We start from the raw sequence: 16524 nt of genomic DNA on the forward strand, positions 1-16524 counted from the left end.
GTGAGAGCATTTTCACATGTGTATGTGAGAGGATTTTCACATGTGTATGTGAGAGCATTTTCACATGTGTATGTGAGAGCATTTTCAGTAGTGTGTGTGAGAGCATTTTCGATAGTGTATGTGAGAGCATTTTCAGTAGTGTATGTGAGAGCATTTTCAGTAGTGTATGTGAGAGGATTTTCACATGTGTATGTGAGAGCATTTTCAGTAGTGTATGTGAGAGCATTTTCAGTAGTGTGTGTGAGAGCATTTTCAGTAGTGTGTGTGAGAGCATTTTCAGTAGTGTGTGTGAGAGCATTTCACATGTGTATGTGAGAGCATTTTCAGTAGTGTGTGTGAGAGCATTTTCAGTAGTGTGTGTGAGAGCATTTCAAATGTGTATGTGAGAGATTTCACATGTGTATGTGAATGAATACATTTTCAGTTGTATGTATACAAGCATTTCACTAGTGAGAGCTAGATTATGTCCTACACGGCACCTTATATGGCTCCACCAACACATATCCACTTACACAGACAAAGCTACACCCTTATTCTTGTGAGGACCCTTTAAACCAGGGGTGTCAAACTCATTTTCACTGAGGGCCACATCAGCATAGTGGCTGTCTTCAAAGGGCCAGAGAGAACTTATACATGTAACTAAATGTAATGAAAAATAAACGTAACTCCTCCTTAATGTTAAATAACTCATTATTTATTTATTATAACTTTTTAAAGTGACAATTAGAGTTGCATAACAAACGTATGTTTGCTTGTTACTCTAGCATTTCAAGTCTGATTCCCCCTAGATATGAATAAATACAAACCAATTTTTTATTTTCATTTCAAGAAGTTAATGTGCTCTAAACAAAAACACATAATTCCCCTAACCCTCGTATAAAATGGCAACAGTTTCTTGTTAGCCTATTTTTCCTAAAACTTCATGTCAGTTTCTGGTTTTCCCTTTTATTGACTGGTTCTCAAACTCAACTTTTTTAGATCACACCAACCGACATTTTCCTTCCAACAGAACATTGATTACAAAACCACTGTCCTCCTCTTCTTCTTTAGTCTGAAGACAGGTGGACATGGAGTTGATGAGTTTCTGTGTTGGATTTGGTTCCGTTCCTGTCTGGTGTAGGTTTGTGGTCATTTATTTTTCTTTAATAAAGCTTCAGATGTTGTCTGTGGATGAAAAGTATGGACTGCGGCAGGTCAGTTCAGACTTCTCCAGGACTCCTCCAAACTGTTGTAAAGCTGCAGTGTGTGATTCGGCATCTTCCTGCTGAAATAAGGCATTCACAGGAACAGATGCGGGCCAGATGTTGCTCTGAAGACCTTTGAGTGGTCCTACAAAATGGGAATCTGTTTGGACCATCCCATCAGAACAGCTGCTTTGACCTGAACTGTGAGAACAAGCTGGAAGGTCTCCCTCCTCTGTCCCCTGCAGGAAATGGAGTCTGTGAGTCCCAACGAGAATGTCACATTTGGACACGTTTGATCAGAGAATCCTTTAAAACAAATCTGAGTCTTCTGGATCATGTTCAAATATGGCTTCTTCCGTGATGCCAGAGCTTTAGATTCACCTGCAGACAAGGATGATGGAGTTTACCCATAAAGGTTCCTATAGAAGTTTCCTTCATAAATGTCCCTGACACACAGAGATTTCTCCAGTTTCTCTAAATCTGATAATGTTCTGCCCTGTAGAGGATGAGATGTGTAGAATCTTTGCAGTTTGATGTTGAAGAGCATTGTTTTTAAATTAATTCTGAGTATTTTTACGCACTTTTCCGCAGATTGAAGATCATCCATTCTTCTTCAACTTTGAGAGAGTCAAACTCTCTGAAACATCACTACATTAATAATGGTGTCACAGACCTGACATCAGTTAACTTTAGTAGTAGATCGATTAAAAAGACATCTTCTTTATTCATCCATTTGTTACCTCTGTCCTAATTACTCTGAGGCCTTTTCATCAAATTTAAAGTGAGCTTATTCAGCAGATAAAGGTTAAAAATCTTATCTGTGTTCTGTTGCTAGTAAAATGTTGGATTGTGATTTAAGTCTTTGGGTTTTTATTCCTTTTGAATCTACATAAATGTTTAAACTTTTCCTAATTCCTGCCGTCAAGAGCTAAATTTGACAAGTGTTGATGTTTGCCTCGCTCTGTGCTTCCTCTCATTTTAGCTTTCCTTCCCAATATTTTGCTTCTCTTTGCTAATGATTGTTTATTCCATCATAAATTATGTAGTATTTGCAACACCTGACTTTCTCGACCTGCAGACTTTCTGTCTGATCCCTGAATAAACTGTCGTCTTTTGGGAATTGACAATGCAAAATTCTTTTTTCTGTGCATTTAATTTAATGTAATCGATAAAACTTTAGAAAATGCTTAGTAAATAGTTTAAGAAGACCTTAATGAAAACCAACACAAACACTCTTCTGCTGCTTTTCCACAACTTCCCTTTGTCCTCACAAAGATAGAGGTTCAACACAAGAGCGTTAAAGTTGAATATTCCTCAACAGCTGCAGCCAAAGCTGCTGGTACATGAAAGGGGAAGGGGGTGTTATCTGCGAGGGTAGGTGAGACAGAGGGAAGGGCAAAAACACGCGTCACCACAACAGCTTCAAGTTTCAAGTCCAAAACACGCTGCCTCTGCAGAGCAGCGCAGCAGCGTGCTGCTCCATGTTTCCCTGTTTGTTTGCAGGATGAGTCAGAAAAGCCACACTCCACATTAGCATTCAAACAAACCCATTAGATTCAAATGAGGTCAGGTCTACTTTGAGACTTTTTCCTCCTGCCTTTGACATGATGTCTCCCCTTAGAGCTGTTTTTCCTTTTCTCAGCAGCATTAAGGGGAGTGTTTCAGCCCATCGTCTGGAACTGTTGAAGCATCACAGAAGAGGGGCTGGATGGCAGGAGTGGGACATCAAAGTAGTCTGTTTATTGTCAAACAAGGTGGAAATAATGCCGAGTGTGCAGGTTTCAACTCTTGAAATGACAAGAATGTGAGTCGTGTTCATGTAGGGTTCAGATGGCAGCACCGACTTGTTTCCTACAGAGCCAGTCCGTTTTGGGCTCAACACACAGCACATCTGAAGGGGCAGTTTAACATGGGACACACACATGGACACTCAACGAACGAGGAAGAAAGACAGGTTTTTTTCTTCACACCTTCACATTTTCTATTGATTTTCTCTGTAAGTACTTAAAGGTTTGAAGACTTCAGTCTATGAAAGAAGCTGAGCACAAAGCTTCAGGTCCTGAGGTCAATGCAGATACATCAAGCACACATGTAGCTGCAGGGCAAGTTTGCCTTAACTTGTGATTACTCATGAAAGCTGACAGAAGGGACTTGCTCAATAAAGAAGAACTTCCATGGAGCATGCACGCTTTCTACGCAAAGACGCTTTGTCTTTGCAGAAAGCTCCCAAAACAGCCAACAAACCTGCCAAAACCTGAGTCCGTGGTCTTGAAACTACAGGAGACAATCAGAGAATGACACAGAGGTTTACTAGGATGCGTTGCTCCTTCCAGTGAAGGTAACCCAAAACTACAACAATGAGTCAGCTTACAAAGCAAATGGCACAAACTAAAGAAATGTTAGACATGATAAAAATGACAAAAACAGATTGGGATCCTTAAGTTTATTTAACTTTTTTACATAAAATTTAAAACCGGATCTAAAGTTTTTGGACTGAATTTAATGTTTGGTTTTAATGTTTGGCTGCAGTGACATTTAACCAAAACGTTATTGATGAGTTTCTGATTTATCAAACCTTTTGAGTGAAAACTGATTTGTTTTTTCTCTGCCAGTGACGGAGTGAGTAACCGTGGTGGTATAAGTGCCGATATATGGAGATGCTTCTGTGTTTATGCCTCTGTATGTATGTGACTCTGTCTTCACAAAACAAAAAAAATAAAAAAACTCGCACTGACTCACAGCAATGCAAATGTGGCTTGACGGCTTGATCTACTATTCAAGCATCTTTTTAAAAACTTCACTGAAATTTGAGGTCAGTTGTCAGGCTGGGCTAATGTTTGTAAATCTGTGGGGACATTATGCAAAGTCCCTCTGAGTGAACATCACTTTGGCAGCACGTCACAAAGCTTCATCATTTACAACACCCACGTTCAGAGCAGCTCTCATTATCGGCCACATTTTTCTGTGACCTTGATATATAAGCTCTTTCATGAAAGACAGGTTTCTATAACCAACAGATCAGTCAATCAATAAATCACAGTTTATATGTATTTTTCTCCAGTTTAATGTAGCAGTTTGCCTCCTAACTTAGGAATTATTGAAAGAACTTTTTTAATACATGCCTAACAATAAAAGTTATGAACCAAACTTGGCGAGATTTCATTCAATCCATTTCAAGATAAAGCAGAAACACCTCTAAACACCAATCTTCACATGCAACAGATGCATGATAAAGTTTGGGAGTCATATCATCAGATTTGACGTGATCTTACCAGAAAGCATCACAGGAAAAAGCATTTGCTTAAGCTTAAATATTAAAAATCTGACAAGCATGTAATTCCAGACATGTGAATTGCCCTTGAAAGCAGCCCAAGGAGTGACCGCGGGAGATAACGATGTGAAGGAAGAGAGGGAGAAGGGAGACGGAAGGTCTGAAGGAGGAGGGCAGGATGTGCAGCAAACTGCTACCACGGTGACGGCCTGTACAGCTGACAGCTGGCTTGTCGTCTCAGTGTAGACCCACTGAGTGGACGTGTGTGATTTTATGGCTCCTATCAATGTACAGTGATAGGAAAACAAACATGGAACCATGAAAAGAATCACAGAAAACATCTGGCAGGACAAAAAATGAAATAAGAATAAAGAGTGTAAGACTATTGGATACTTTGATCATTTGTCACAAGCTGGAAATGAATCTTAAATCAATCTTGCACTCAAGTGGAACTTTGAGTTCTTTTTGCTCATCTTCTAAGAAACATCAAGTTCAGCAAAGACCTAGAAAAACAATTCTATTCTTAAGCTTTCTTCACCTGCCCTAAAATCACTTCCTCCATCTTCTCTCCTTCCAGCCTTTCCTCTTTGCCTTTTCTTCCTGCTCCCCGTCTCCTTTTCTTTTCTCTCCCCCTGCCTCTTAAGGGATTAGTCAATGCACTGCAGCAGCAGTTTGTGTGCATAGACCTTTATTTACTTAATAACAGGGATTGGAAGAAGCGACTTGGCTTTTGTGATCCACCCGCACAGACTCTCTGAACTTCATGCTGAAAACAGCAGTCAAGAGCGGCAAAACTTCCAGCAACCATCCCCTAGCTACTCTCTCTAATCCTAACTATACAAAAGAGGCAGATTTACATTTTTATAGGTAGAAGTGTAACACTTCAACAGCTGCACAGGCAGGGAACATGAGAATGTGTGATAGTAGAAGTGTGGGGAAATCCACCAAAGTAAATGTGGATCAGCAGATTCAGAACAATCCAACATGTAAACCAGGCCGTTTCTGTTCCAATGCAGGCTATACAACCTGTCAGGGAACAATCAAAGGCCAGCTAGCTTTAGTCCAAAGTGAATGAAACTCACATAAGTTAAAAAGAATCGAATATTTCGTTTTCCTGTGACTTAGCTAGTCTGAATGTGTCCTGGGGCGGGAATATGAGGAATTTAAATCGTTTTAAACGTAATTCAACCAAAAGGAGCACAATCCAGAGCTTTTGTGTGCCACTACAAAGTTTGGGTCAATGCGGAGAGTTGTGTTACGAGGGGCATACGATGGAAAAACCAGGTAAAAACCAAAGTCGAATCGTTCATGAAAACCACACACAGAACTTTCATACTGGACCAGTCATGGCCCGTTAACAATAACTGCCACAGGTACCGTTGACCTACAGGATGTATGAGAAAATTTGACTACTGTTGATGGAGGAAAGTGAGGAAAACAAGTGGAGAAAGAAAAGAAAGGCAGGAGTGACGGAATTAGAGGAGGAACTTTGAATGTAGTGCGTAAGGCTTCTAGTTCTGGAGCAGCTTGGATGGAAAGAGGAAAAGAGAACAAATTCTAAAGGAGAAGTTTGCTAAGAGAGGAATAGAGTGTCAGACACGGTGATGAGTCTGAAGCTGAAGTTGAAGTGTGCTGGTGAATGAGAAAGGAGAAAGAAAAAGGATCCAGGGTTTCCCTTGAGGGGAGGGTGGTGATTGAGACATACAGTGGTGGACAAAATTGTTGGTACCCCTCAGTTAAAGAAAGAAAGTCCACAATGCTCACTGAAATGACTTGAAACATTCAAAAGTAACAATAAATTAAAATGTATTGAAAGATAAATAATCAAAATCAGCCATTACTTTTGAGTTTTATTAACATAATTATATAAAAAAACAAACTAATGAAATAGGGCTGGAAAAAAATGATGGTACCTCCATAAAAGACTGAGAACTAATTGGCAAGGCGGTCATGATGAACTTAGGTATGTCCTTTAATTGCTTCCTTTAAATTATAATTAATTATAAGTATAATTATAGACAAACACAGTAAAGGTAAAGGTTCTATAACCATCTCTAAGCAGCTTGAAGATCCTGTGACGACAGTGGCACATATTATTCAGAAGTTTAAGACCCACGGGACAGTAGTCAACCTCCCTGGACGTGGCCGGAAGAACAAATTGAGGAGACAGATAGTTGGAACTGTATCCAAAGAGCCCAGAACAACCTCCAAAGACATTAAAGGTGAACTCCTAGATCAAGGTAGATCAGTGTCAGATCGCACCATTCGTCGTTGTTTGAGCCAGAGTGGACTTCATGGGAGACGACCAAGGAGGACACCACTGTTGAAAGGAAATCATTAAAAAGCCAGACTGGAATTTGCAAAAATGCATGTTGACAAGCCACAAAGGTTCTGGAAAAATGTCCTTTGGACAGATGAGACAAAACTGGAGCTTTGTGGTAAGGCACATCAGTTCTATCGTAGACTCAAAAATGAAGCATACAATGAAAAGAACACTGTCCCTACTGTGAAACATGGAGGAGGCTCAGTTCTGTTTTGGGGCTGCTTTGCTGCATCTGCCACAGGGTGTCTTGAAGTTGTGCAAGGTCAAATGAAATCTCAAGATTATCAAGGCATTCTGGATTAGGGATTGGGTACTGAGCCCCGGGGCAACATTCTTCAAGACAGCAGTATCGTTAAGATCTGACCTCAACGGTTCTGCTATCGGTACTGGAGAAGTCGCTTTTTTGGTGTCACACAAGATATAAACGTTATCTGCCATATTTAACTCACCAAGTCAGTCAATTTTTCGTTAATTAATTATTATGTTAATTTCGGTATTCTCGCTGAAGAGGAGAGGTCTGCCTGGCTATTTGTGTGCACGGGGGGCGGGGCTGTTGTTCAGACAGTATGAGGCACGCGCGTAAAATTAATAAAATCTGCGGTAGAGCGCCCCGACTATCGTGTCAACCTGCTGCTATGATGACCGTTTTTAGCGCTTTCTGTGTGGAACACACTGAAGGGAGCGGGAAATAATGACTCGCTGCTCTAGAGGATATGAACAGGTGAACAGCTAGAGAGGAAAAGCAGGTAGAGAGGAGGAGGGGCCTTGGCTTCAAACTGTCAGAGAGATGGAAACACGGGCGTCAGATTTAGACGCAGCTTTCACTGCGGGTGTTGAAGCAGAGACTTTCTCTGGGATGATTTTATGAACTCAAACATTTATTTAATTTGTTTTATCATGACATCCTGACAGCAATATGTCAAAACATTGCTGTTTATTTTTCTTTAAATAACTTCTTTCTTCATGTATTTTACTTTTCAAGTTGGAAAAATTTATTAAGTAAAATGTTTTGTCAAAAAACAAGGTTGTTGCATAATGAGGAAATAAAACACTTTGCTTTTAATTTGTAATTTATTTATTTTTCGTCCTCAAAAAGTGTCGATAAGAGTATTGTTAAAATAATGGATCAATAAGCAGTATCAATAAGAGTAGTAGTAGTATCGTTAAAACCTTAACGATACCCATCCCTATTCTGAATAGAAATATGCTGCCTAGTGTCAGAAATCTTGGTCTCAGTCGCAGGTCATGGGTCTTCCAACAGGACAACGATCCAAAACACACAGCCAAAAACCCCCAAGAATGGCTCAGAGAAAAGCGTTGGCCTATTCTGAAGTGGCCATCTATGAGCCCAGATCTGAATCCCATTGAACATCTGTGGAAAGAGCTGAAACATGCCATTTGGAGAAGACACCCGTCAAACCTGAGACAACTGGACCAGTTTGCTCATGAGGAGTGGGACAAAATACCTGTGGACAGGTGCAGAAGGCTCATTGACAAATACAGAAACCGTTTCATTGCAGTGATTGCCTCAAAAGGTTGTGCAACAAAATATTAAACTATGGGTACCATCACTTTTGTCCAGCCCTATTTCATTAGCTTTTTTTTTATATAATTCTGTTAATCAACAACTCAAAAGTAATGGCTGATTTTAATAATTTAAATTTCAATACATTTTAATTTATTGTTACTTTTGAACGTTTCAAGTCATTTCAGTGAGCATTGTGGATTTTCTTTCTTTAACTGAGGGGTACCAACAATTTTGTCCACGACTGTACATGGATGAGGTAAACAGAAGTGAGGAGGAAGAAGGAAAAGTTTAATGTCCAGGACAGGAATGCAGAAGGACAGATGGTGGTGGGCGTGGCAAAAAGAATAGACATGTCAGTAATAAACACATTTTCTCTAGAAAAGAGAGAAGCACGCATTGACATATCAAGCTATGTTCACACCCCCCTTGGCAATGCAAAGTCAAGCATCTACTTTCAATGAAATGTCTAAATTATTGCACGTTCAAAATTCTCCCATTCACATGTCACAATGCAAGTTCGTATGACAGTTTTTGGGCTCGACGTACAAAATATGTGGCCTATGAACGCATGTTTAAAGTAACACCAGGTTGAACATTGGCCAATCAGGGACTCAGATTTGGTAGTGACGTTTCGATGGCGTCTCTTTTAATTCAACGAAGTGCCAACCATTTGAAAACTGATCATGGAGGAGAAATTAATAACTGCAGTTTTTTCGCTCGGCGGACACCAAGTCTATCATACATCGGAATTCAGCCTCCAACTGTTGGTGGCGAACATGCGCAGGTTAGTGGTAGGCAGTGACAGTCCAGTGTGAACACCATAAACGTGCATTCAAGAGTGTGCTTTTAGCACACTTTTAAACAAGCATCACATGCTTGGTGTAAACGTAGCATAGAAGTGGAGAGATAACACAAGTTGATCACATCTTGTAGAGATGACGTAATCGGAAATAAACGAAAAAAGGGGGGAGAGTTTAGCCAAACGGCATAGAATGGTAGTTTTCTAGGATCACTTTAGTTGTGAAGAACATTGAAGGGGCATGAACGGAGCAGAGGACCAAATGATGCAAAAGAAGTGTGCTGCGTTGCTTTTTAAGGCATGTCACACAGCCATTATGTATATTTTGAACATATTCCACGTATCAAAATTCAGTCTTTCATGATACATGTATGTTATACTTAATTCCTAATTCTTTCTTGCGCTCAGGATTCCTCAATGTGCACAGATGTCCGTCGAACTGACGGCTGACGGATCGTTAAGTGAATTCGGTTTTAAGAATTATACAGTTTCTGCATAATTTATGTAGTTTATACACAATTATTACGTAAATGTTACGCAATTGTGCCTGATTTTTGCGAGATGCATACACAAATTTGTGGCTTTCCACGAACATTCCACGTATGTCCACGTTGTCACGATCTGCGGTGAGTTTGGTCATGCTCTCCACTCTCCCAGTCTTCACCTGGTGGGCCCAATTACTGTCATTCATTCCACCTGTGAGCCACAGTATTAAGGACTGACAGTGCCTCACACTCTTTGCCAGTTCGTTGTGCCTTAACTCACGTTTCAGCATTGCACAGTTCTCACAGTTTTTTTATTGTTGGTATTGAGCCTTTTTCTTGTCCTTGGTTAAGAGTTATTCTGTCCCGTTGGTGTTTTTGATCTGCCTTTTTTGCCTCTGAGTTTTACTGCCCCTGATTACTGATGTTGAATTAGTTTGATTCGCCTGACTGAATTTTGCCTCATTGACAACCAGATCACCAAGCATGAATGAGGAGTGAATGAATAATGGATACACGTTGTATGCACTTGCAGCATCTGGAAAAGCGCAGATGAATCCAGCCCATAATTATAATTATTAAGCTTCTGTTCGAAGAAACTGGATTATCTCTTGTTTGGAGCTGGACATATATTAACTTTTTTCTTCTGGTTTCAGGCTCCTCTGTAAAACTGGTGGTGCATTTGACTACTGGAGATCTCTAAATGAACTATATTTATTCCTGTGTATGCTTCTAATTTGGGTTTTACTGCTCGAGTCATTACACATATGTCTAACAGACTTTTCACGCATGCACCACCGATGTATAACTTTCATATCGCGTATATAGCGCACATATCATGTTAAATTGCATACTTGAAACACGAATGCCCAAGGAATTGCATATAAACAACGCATGAAATCACGCACAGTTCATGCAAGAGTGGCGTATTGTGTGACGGGTATATAAATGGGCTGATCTTTCACCCCTCCAGCTGTTGAGTGGGGCTTCGTATTTTAAGTTACCCTCTGACCCTCCAGCCAGGACAAGATGGACAGGGGGTCGGATCTTTCAAAGGGCGGTGTCCAGCGCGGAAGTCAGTTTGCGGGATGGGATCAGGAACGGCGGTCTCGCGGATCTCCCAGCTATGGCTCCCATTGGGGGTCCCCTGTCTCGGCAGGGATCCCCACCCCGGGGAAATAACAGAAGACTGCTGCAGACCAGGGGAATCTGACTGTTAATAGAACAAAGCATCACAAGGGCCCACAGTGGGTACTGACCACTGTGTGGGGTTGACACAATGCAATTTCTGCTTTTTGCTCCGAATGTCAAACAGAAGAAAGTTCTTTGTATGGTTTATTCGTACTTCTTCCCTGGTTTTGACGTGGTTGATTTGTGATATGTCTGTGAAAATTTCTCATCAAGAACAACCACAACTTTTTCTCACTTTTTCTACATATGTTCACCTATGACCAGTTTTCATTCGTCCAATATGCGCAAAATGTTCGTAGTGGCCGTGTGAAATGGCTTTTAAGCTGAAACAGACTTTAGAAAATTTGGAGGTTCTTTCAGATGAAAGGTCTGTTAGAGCTAAAATATTCAAGGAGTCTGGGAAGAAGGAACTTGGTGTCATCTGGAATGAAGAAAGGAGATCAGGAGGTTTGGTGGTAGAAAAGGTTGATTTGGAAAAGTGGAACACTGAGAAGAGAGAAGAGAGTGGAAGACAGCAGACATGAGTTCCAAAAGATGCAGATGGTGGATTTCACGCGTGGACGAAAGTACTAATAACATATGACTTTACCATAACATCCTGAACTACGGAAAGGAAACCTGAAAGGAGGCAGGCTCCTAACAATGTTCAGAAAAAATGATCAACCAGGGGGGTCAATGAAAAAAGAATTACAGTTTGATGTAGGAGACATCGGTAACTTGTTTTTTTTAAACCAGGACATGCTGAACATAATTGGTGCAGTGGTGCCGTGGTGCAGTGCTAGGGCGGTCAACCTCTAATTGTAATATTGCGGGTTCAGTTCTCGCCTTGCCCGCACATGTATTGAAGTGTCCTTTGGCAAGACACTGAACCCTACCTTGTTTCTGGTGGAAGGTTGGCGCCAGTGTTCTGCAGTGCGTGAATGGGTCTGTGACTGTGAAGCGCTTTGAGCCTTCGAAGAAGGTAGAAAAGCGCTATATAAGTATACGCCTTTTACCATTCTATCATTTTTGTGACTTTTTTTTAAAAGACATTCTGTACCTTTTAGAAAACAGAGCAAACATGAAAACATTCATTGTTCATTTGGTTTGAACTCACTGAATATTTGTTTCCCCAAACACGCTGTTTCCTGTCACTCTCAACGGGAGTGCCGTCCTCGCCGAGTGATGTTTATTTTTCAATTCTCACAGTTTTACCAGGAGATTACTTTTTGTGCTCTGAGAGCAGGAACATAATTACTTGGCCAAGAATAAAATAGATGTGACATAACAGTTCTTCCTCTTTTTTGGCAAGCAAAGGTTCTGATTTCCTGGCCAGTTTAGGTTTAAAAAACAGACACACAAAAAAATCATTTTAACTGCTTATTTAAAGTTTTCTGAATCATCGTCATAAAAAAAAAAAGATATGCAGGAACCATAAAGCAAAGATCATCATTCTTCTTACCCAATAGCTTGTTTTATACTCAATTCCAATGGATGAGTAAATAATCGTGTTGTAATGCTTTGTAAAAGTAAATAGATTATTCTCTGGCTCTGACTGATTCCAATGGCTTTTTGTCGAAGTGCTGCTGCTCTGGTCTGTTGTGCACCCTGAGTCAGAGCATGCTCAGTGGGACTGGGACATGACTGATATCAAATCAGTTTATGACAAATCTGGTCTGACTGACTTAAAAATGTGGTTATATGCTTGGATTGGTCTGCAGCCCTGCGTGTGCCACATTTAAAATAGTACACAAATAGACAGGAATGGAAAAAGTATGAACCATACGTGCGCTGTGGGTTTTTGGGCTGTCTGAGATCGTGTAGGGTAATAGACAAGGAATGAAATTCCTTAAGGTGCTTGTATGATTCTTGTGCATGGCAGTGTATTGAGAAGTATTTGTAAGGATTAAAGGACACACGTAGGATTCCCACACAAACTACACTCTGTCTAATTTCCTCATTTCTAACAGTCAAGTTGTTAGAAGGAGCACACCCTTATCTTGTGAACAACAATAATAAGCCCCTTGTGAGGTGCGTAGGATTGTGGGGTTAAAAAAAGGAAAAATCTGTGGAACACGCCTGCGACGCACGTACTTCACCCTTATTTAGCCTTACGTGTTGTTTAAGTGTTCGCTAGGACATGTTGTGCATGAACATTTTATCTCTGTAGGCCCACTGAGCGGTCTGCAACTTTAACGTTTTGTGTTTTGTTCTAATCACCATAACTTCTGACTCCAGTCAGCTCAATAAAAGAACCTCGATCCTCTTAAGTCCATTAAAAATAAAACCCCAAAAGTCAGTCTCATGATTGCTCTGAACCATTTTTTTTCTGTTCTTAATGTAATTAAGATCTTCCAATGTTTCAAATCACTATAGTGTCCCTGGTCGTTACAGTGTTCTTTTAGATAAATAAAAGAAAAAGTTTACTTGATTTATCCTGCAATGGGGAAATTATTCTCCGCATTTGACCCATCCCCTAGGGAGTGGTGAGCTGCAGACGAGCCGCGCCCGGGAGACAACAGCTTGCTGGGAAGAGCGGAATCGGACCGCCAACCCTTCGGTTAGTAGACGACCTGCTCTACCGCCTGGGCCACTTGCCACCTAGTCCATTAAAAATTACCACAGGTTTCATCTTCTACTTTAAAACTGCAAAGAGTATGTGGTTTGAATAACATAAAACAATGTTTAAACTGAAATAAGAAGTCAAGTGATGAACTCGGGACAGATCAAATGTGTGCAAATTGAGAGCATTTGAGGAAGTGCAGCCTGCCCTGCATCATGAGGTGTTCCAGTCACTGCAAGACATGGAGCTCCTGCTGGGAGCCAAATCAAAGGGCTGCAGTCGCTACTGCTGTTCTGCCAGCTACCTGCTGTGTCAACATGCCAGTCACCTGCGCCACGGCGGGCCGGGGGTGAACGGGGGGCGAAGAGGACAGGATCTGTGTGATCAAGTGAGGGGCGGCACACAGGGTGGGAGAAGGAAAAGGAGCAGGTGGAAGGTGGAAATGTACTCACTGTCCTCCAAAGAGCTGCATGCCCAGCAAGGCAAAGACGACGATGAAGAGGAAGAGGAGGAAAAGCAAACTGATGATGGACTTCATGGAGTTGAGGAGGGAAACCACAAGATTCCTCAGTGAGTTCCAATATCTGAGAGGAGACAAGAAACACACTAAAATACCAGGATATCTGTCTATCATGTAAAAAAACAAAGAAACAAAACTTTCTCAAGCTGATTCTCACAGAGACCAGATACAACAGTTCCTATTAAAAATGTCCTTCATCTGGAGATGAAGGACATCTTTTAACAACAGCTGTGAGTTTAAGAGGGCCAAAAGAAATTGTGTTCAGATTCAGTTTCAGTTCCAGAATAAAAGACCTTAAAGAGCCACCCCAAAGAAAGTTGTACGTAAAACAACACTTTGATTCCTCGATACAAGAAGCACAATCCTACACAATAAAAGACAAAGAAACACAATTAAAAATTAAAATAACATCACATAGTGTGTGCTTGTTCAGTTGAGTGTGTTGCACTGATTAGCAGGTATTGTTAGGTTAGTATTGTGAGTGGCTATAGGCTAGTGGGAGAGCATGTAGACAGGTAGCTCTCAGTTGTGGGTGATGGGAATAGGAGCGGGGTTCCTCCATGCCAACGGTCCCGCACACAACTCAATAGCAATTTTTTTATGAATTCCTGCCGCTCTGCAGAAAACACACTATGCCCTAGAAAACGACACAGGTTTTTGGATTTTGGCTAAAAACAGCAAAATTAAGAGACCCCCGGAAATGCTTTGAAAACAGATAAGTTGATCAAAGTGGGCCTTTAAATGACAATATTTGCCCCAAATCTTGTCTTCTGATGCTGAATAACTGAATATGTCATCAAGCTAAAGATTGAACCTTGGTGAACTCAAAGCTGGACATAAAGCACAGACTCTTCATTTCACTTGGATAACGCTTATCCAACAGCCTAACCAGCAGGATCATAGAGGTCCTATGGCCTTTCAATATACCTCTGTTTATCAGGTTTTTTTAATCTTTCTTATTAATTTGGTGTTTTACTGAATCTGAATGGTGTAACGCCATATGTTTGAACAATCCTCCAGTTTTTCTGTACGTTCTAGGTCGTTTAACTCTGCTTTCAGCTTTTTCAGCCATTCTAGTTTTGAACGTTTCAACTCCCTCTGGATGTTCTTGCTCTGTTAGTGGTTTATATGCTTTCACTTTCATATTGTGCTAAATGAAAAACCATGAGAAAACGTATTAAATGTTGGGCTCTTCAAGAGCTAGGAACCTCGACAAAAATGCAACTATAATATTAAACTTTTAATTTTTCAGTTACACTTTAACTAAATCAAATTTAAAAACCAGGTAATTTACCTTGGTAAATGTATCATCTTTAGTCAATTATTTAAAATCTATCCAGGTTGTTTTAGCTGTGATTGTAGCATTTTGTGCTATATTTAAAGCTGGAACATGCACGTTTACGTTTTTCCTCATAGTTTAGCATCTTCATTCAACAATAAAGAAAAATATGTGTTTTTAAACAAAAGATTAGGTTTAACATAGCAACTGTTGTATTGTAATTTTGCAGCACAAACTCACTTGGTGACTTTAAAAATCCTGAGAAGTCTAAGGGCCCTTAGCACGCTGATGCCAAACGAAGCTCCTGGTTTAATGATGTCCCAGATCACCTCGAAGATGCTTCCCACAATCACCTGGAGACCACAGTGAAGAGCACAGCAATGTCATGCAAACAGCACATGCTTTATATGTCCAAGCCTCCGCTTACTAACCCCAAAGTCAAAGCAGTTGAAGGAGGAGTGAAAGTAGTTTCTGGCTCCAAGGCCGTACATCTTCAGAGTCATCTCAGTCAGGAACAAACCCAAGAAGACAAACTCGGTTGTGTCTGCGAACGACAGGTACAGGTGAGCGAAACAAGCTGCTTCCCGTGCTAAACGCCAGGTTCCTGTTTTCAGACTCACAGAGGGCTCTTGTCAGCCACTCGGGCTGGTCGTAGTGGACGATGGCCACACAAAGAGTGTTCAGGCCCACCAAGCACAGAACGATCCAGTAGAAACTTTGGGCCTTCACCATGCGGCGGATGAAGAAGCGGATCCTTTTCTCTTTACGCCTGAAGTAGGAGGAGCTGTCCATCTTCCCGCTGCTTTTCACACTCGCCCGACCAAACGGAGAGCTGGGAGGAGCTAAACGGGAAACATGCAGTTATCCACTATTCTGCAGCTGAAGGTGAAGCCCAAATATCTAAAGCAAAACGTTTTTTGTCAATTATGTAAAATTCAATGATTGTTCCTTATTTAGCCCTTGTGCTATCCTAGGCACTTTAACGTTGGGAGTTGGGTCATCTAGACCCACTAGACAGTGCTCTGAACTTTTTTGCTTCAATGATTTGTGATCTTCACTGGTGTCCATGGATTACATGAAATCTTTCAAGGCAGTAAGGATTCTAAATGAGAGTGTATACAAAGAGCCCTGTATGTATCCATTTAAACCTGTAGAGATTTGATGAACAAGTAGGTTTAATATTCTGAAAGCTTATATAGGCTCAGGAGAAATCCTTACCAACTTTCAAAACAAATTTACAAAAGTAAAAGTAGTTATGCTCTGAAATGAAAGGAGGTTTTTGAAACACCAAGATTCAAAATACTAAATGCTGTATACTTAAATAGCGCTTTACTACCTTCTTTGAAGGCCAAAGTGTTTTACAGTCACTGTCTCATGCACACGTTCACACACTGACGGCGGCTCC

At 40.8% G+C, this 16524-nt stretch overlaps 1 protein-coding gene across 5 annotated transcripts in view; it reads right to left on the reverse strand.

Moving 5' to 3' along the window:
* Nucleotides 1-16524, reverse strand: part of cacna1bb (calcium channel, voltage-dependent, N type, alpha 1B subunit, b) — a 226665-nt gene that overhangs the window by 81036 nt on the left and 129105 nt on the right. For 3 of the 5 annotated variants that reach the window (XM_023960545.2, XM_078955700.1, XM_078955698.1), the window contains exons 13-16: nt 15740-15961; nt 15551-15663; nt 15360-15472; nt 13773-13904 (exon numbers count right to left, since the gene is read on the reverse strand). In XM_023960545.2, coding sequence (XP_023816313.2) covers nt 13773-13904; nt 15360-15472; nt 15551-15663; nt 15740-15961 — 580 coding nt within the window. Of the gene's footprint in view, nt 1-3428; nt 3459-13772; nt 13905-15359; nt 15473-15550; nt 15664-15739; nt 15962-16524 lie in introns of all 5 variants that reach the window. The other 2 variants (XM_078955697.1, XM_078955699.1) reach the window with 1 other exon arrangement.

Source organism: Oryzias latipes, chromosome 12, assembly GCF_053564925.1.
Source record: "Oryzias latipes strain Hd-rR chromosome 12, Olatipes_Hd-rR_3.1".
In the NCBI taxonomy this organism is placed as follows: domain Eukaryota; kingdom Metazoa; phylum Chordata; class Actinopteri; order Beloniformes; family Adrianichthyidae; genus Oryzias; species Oryzias latipes.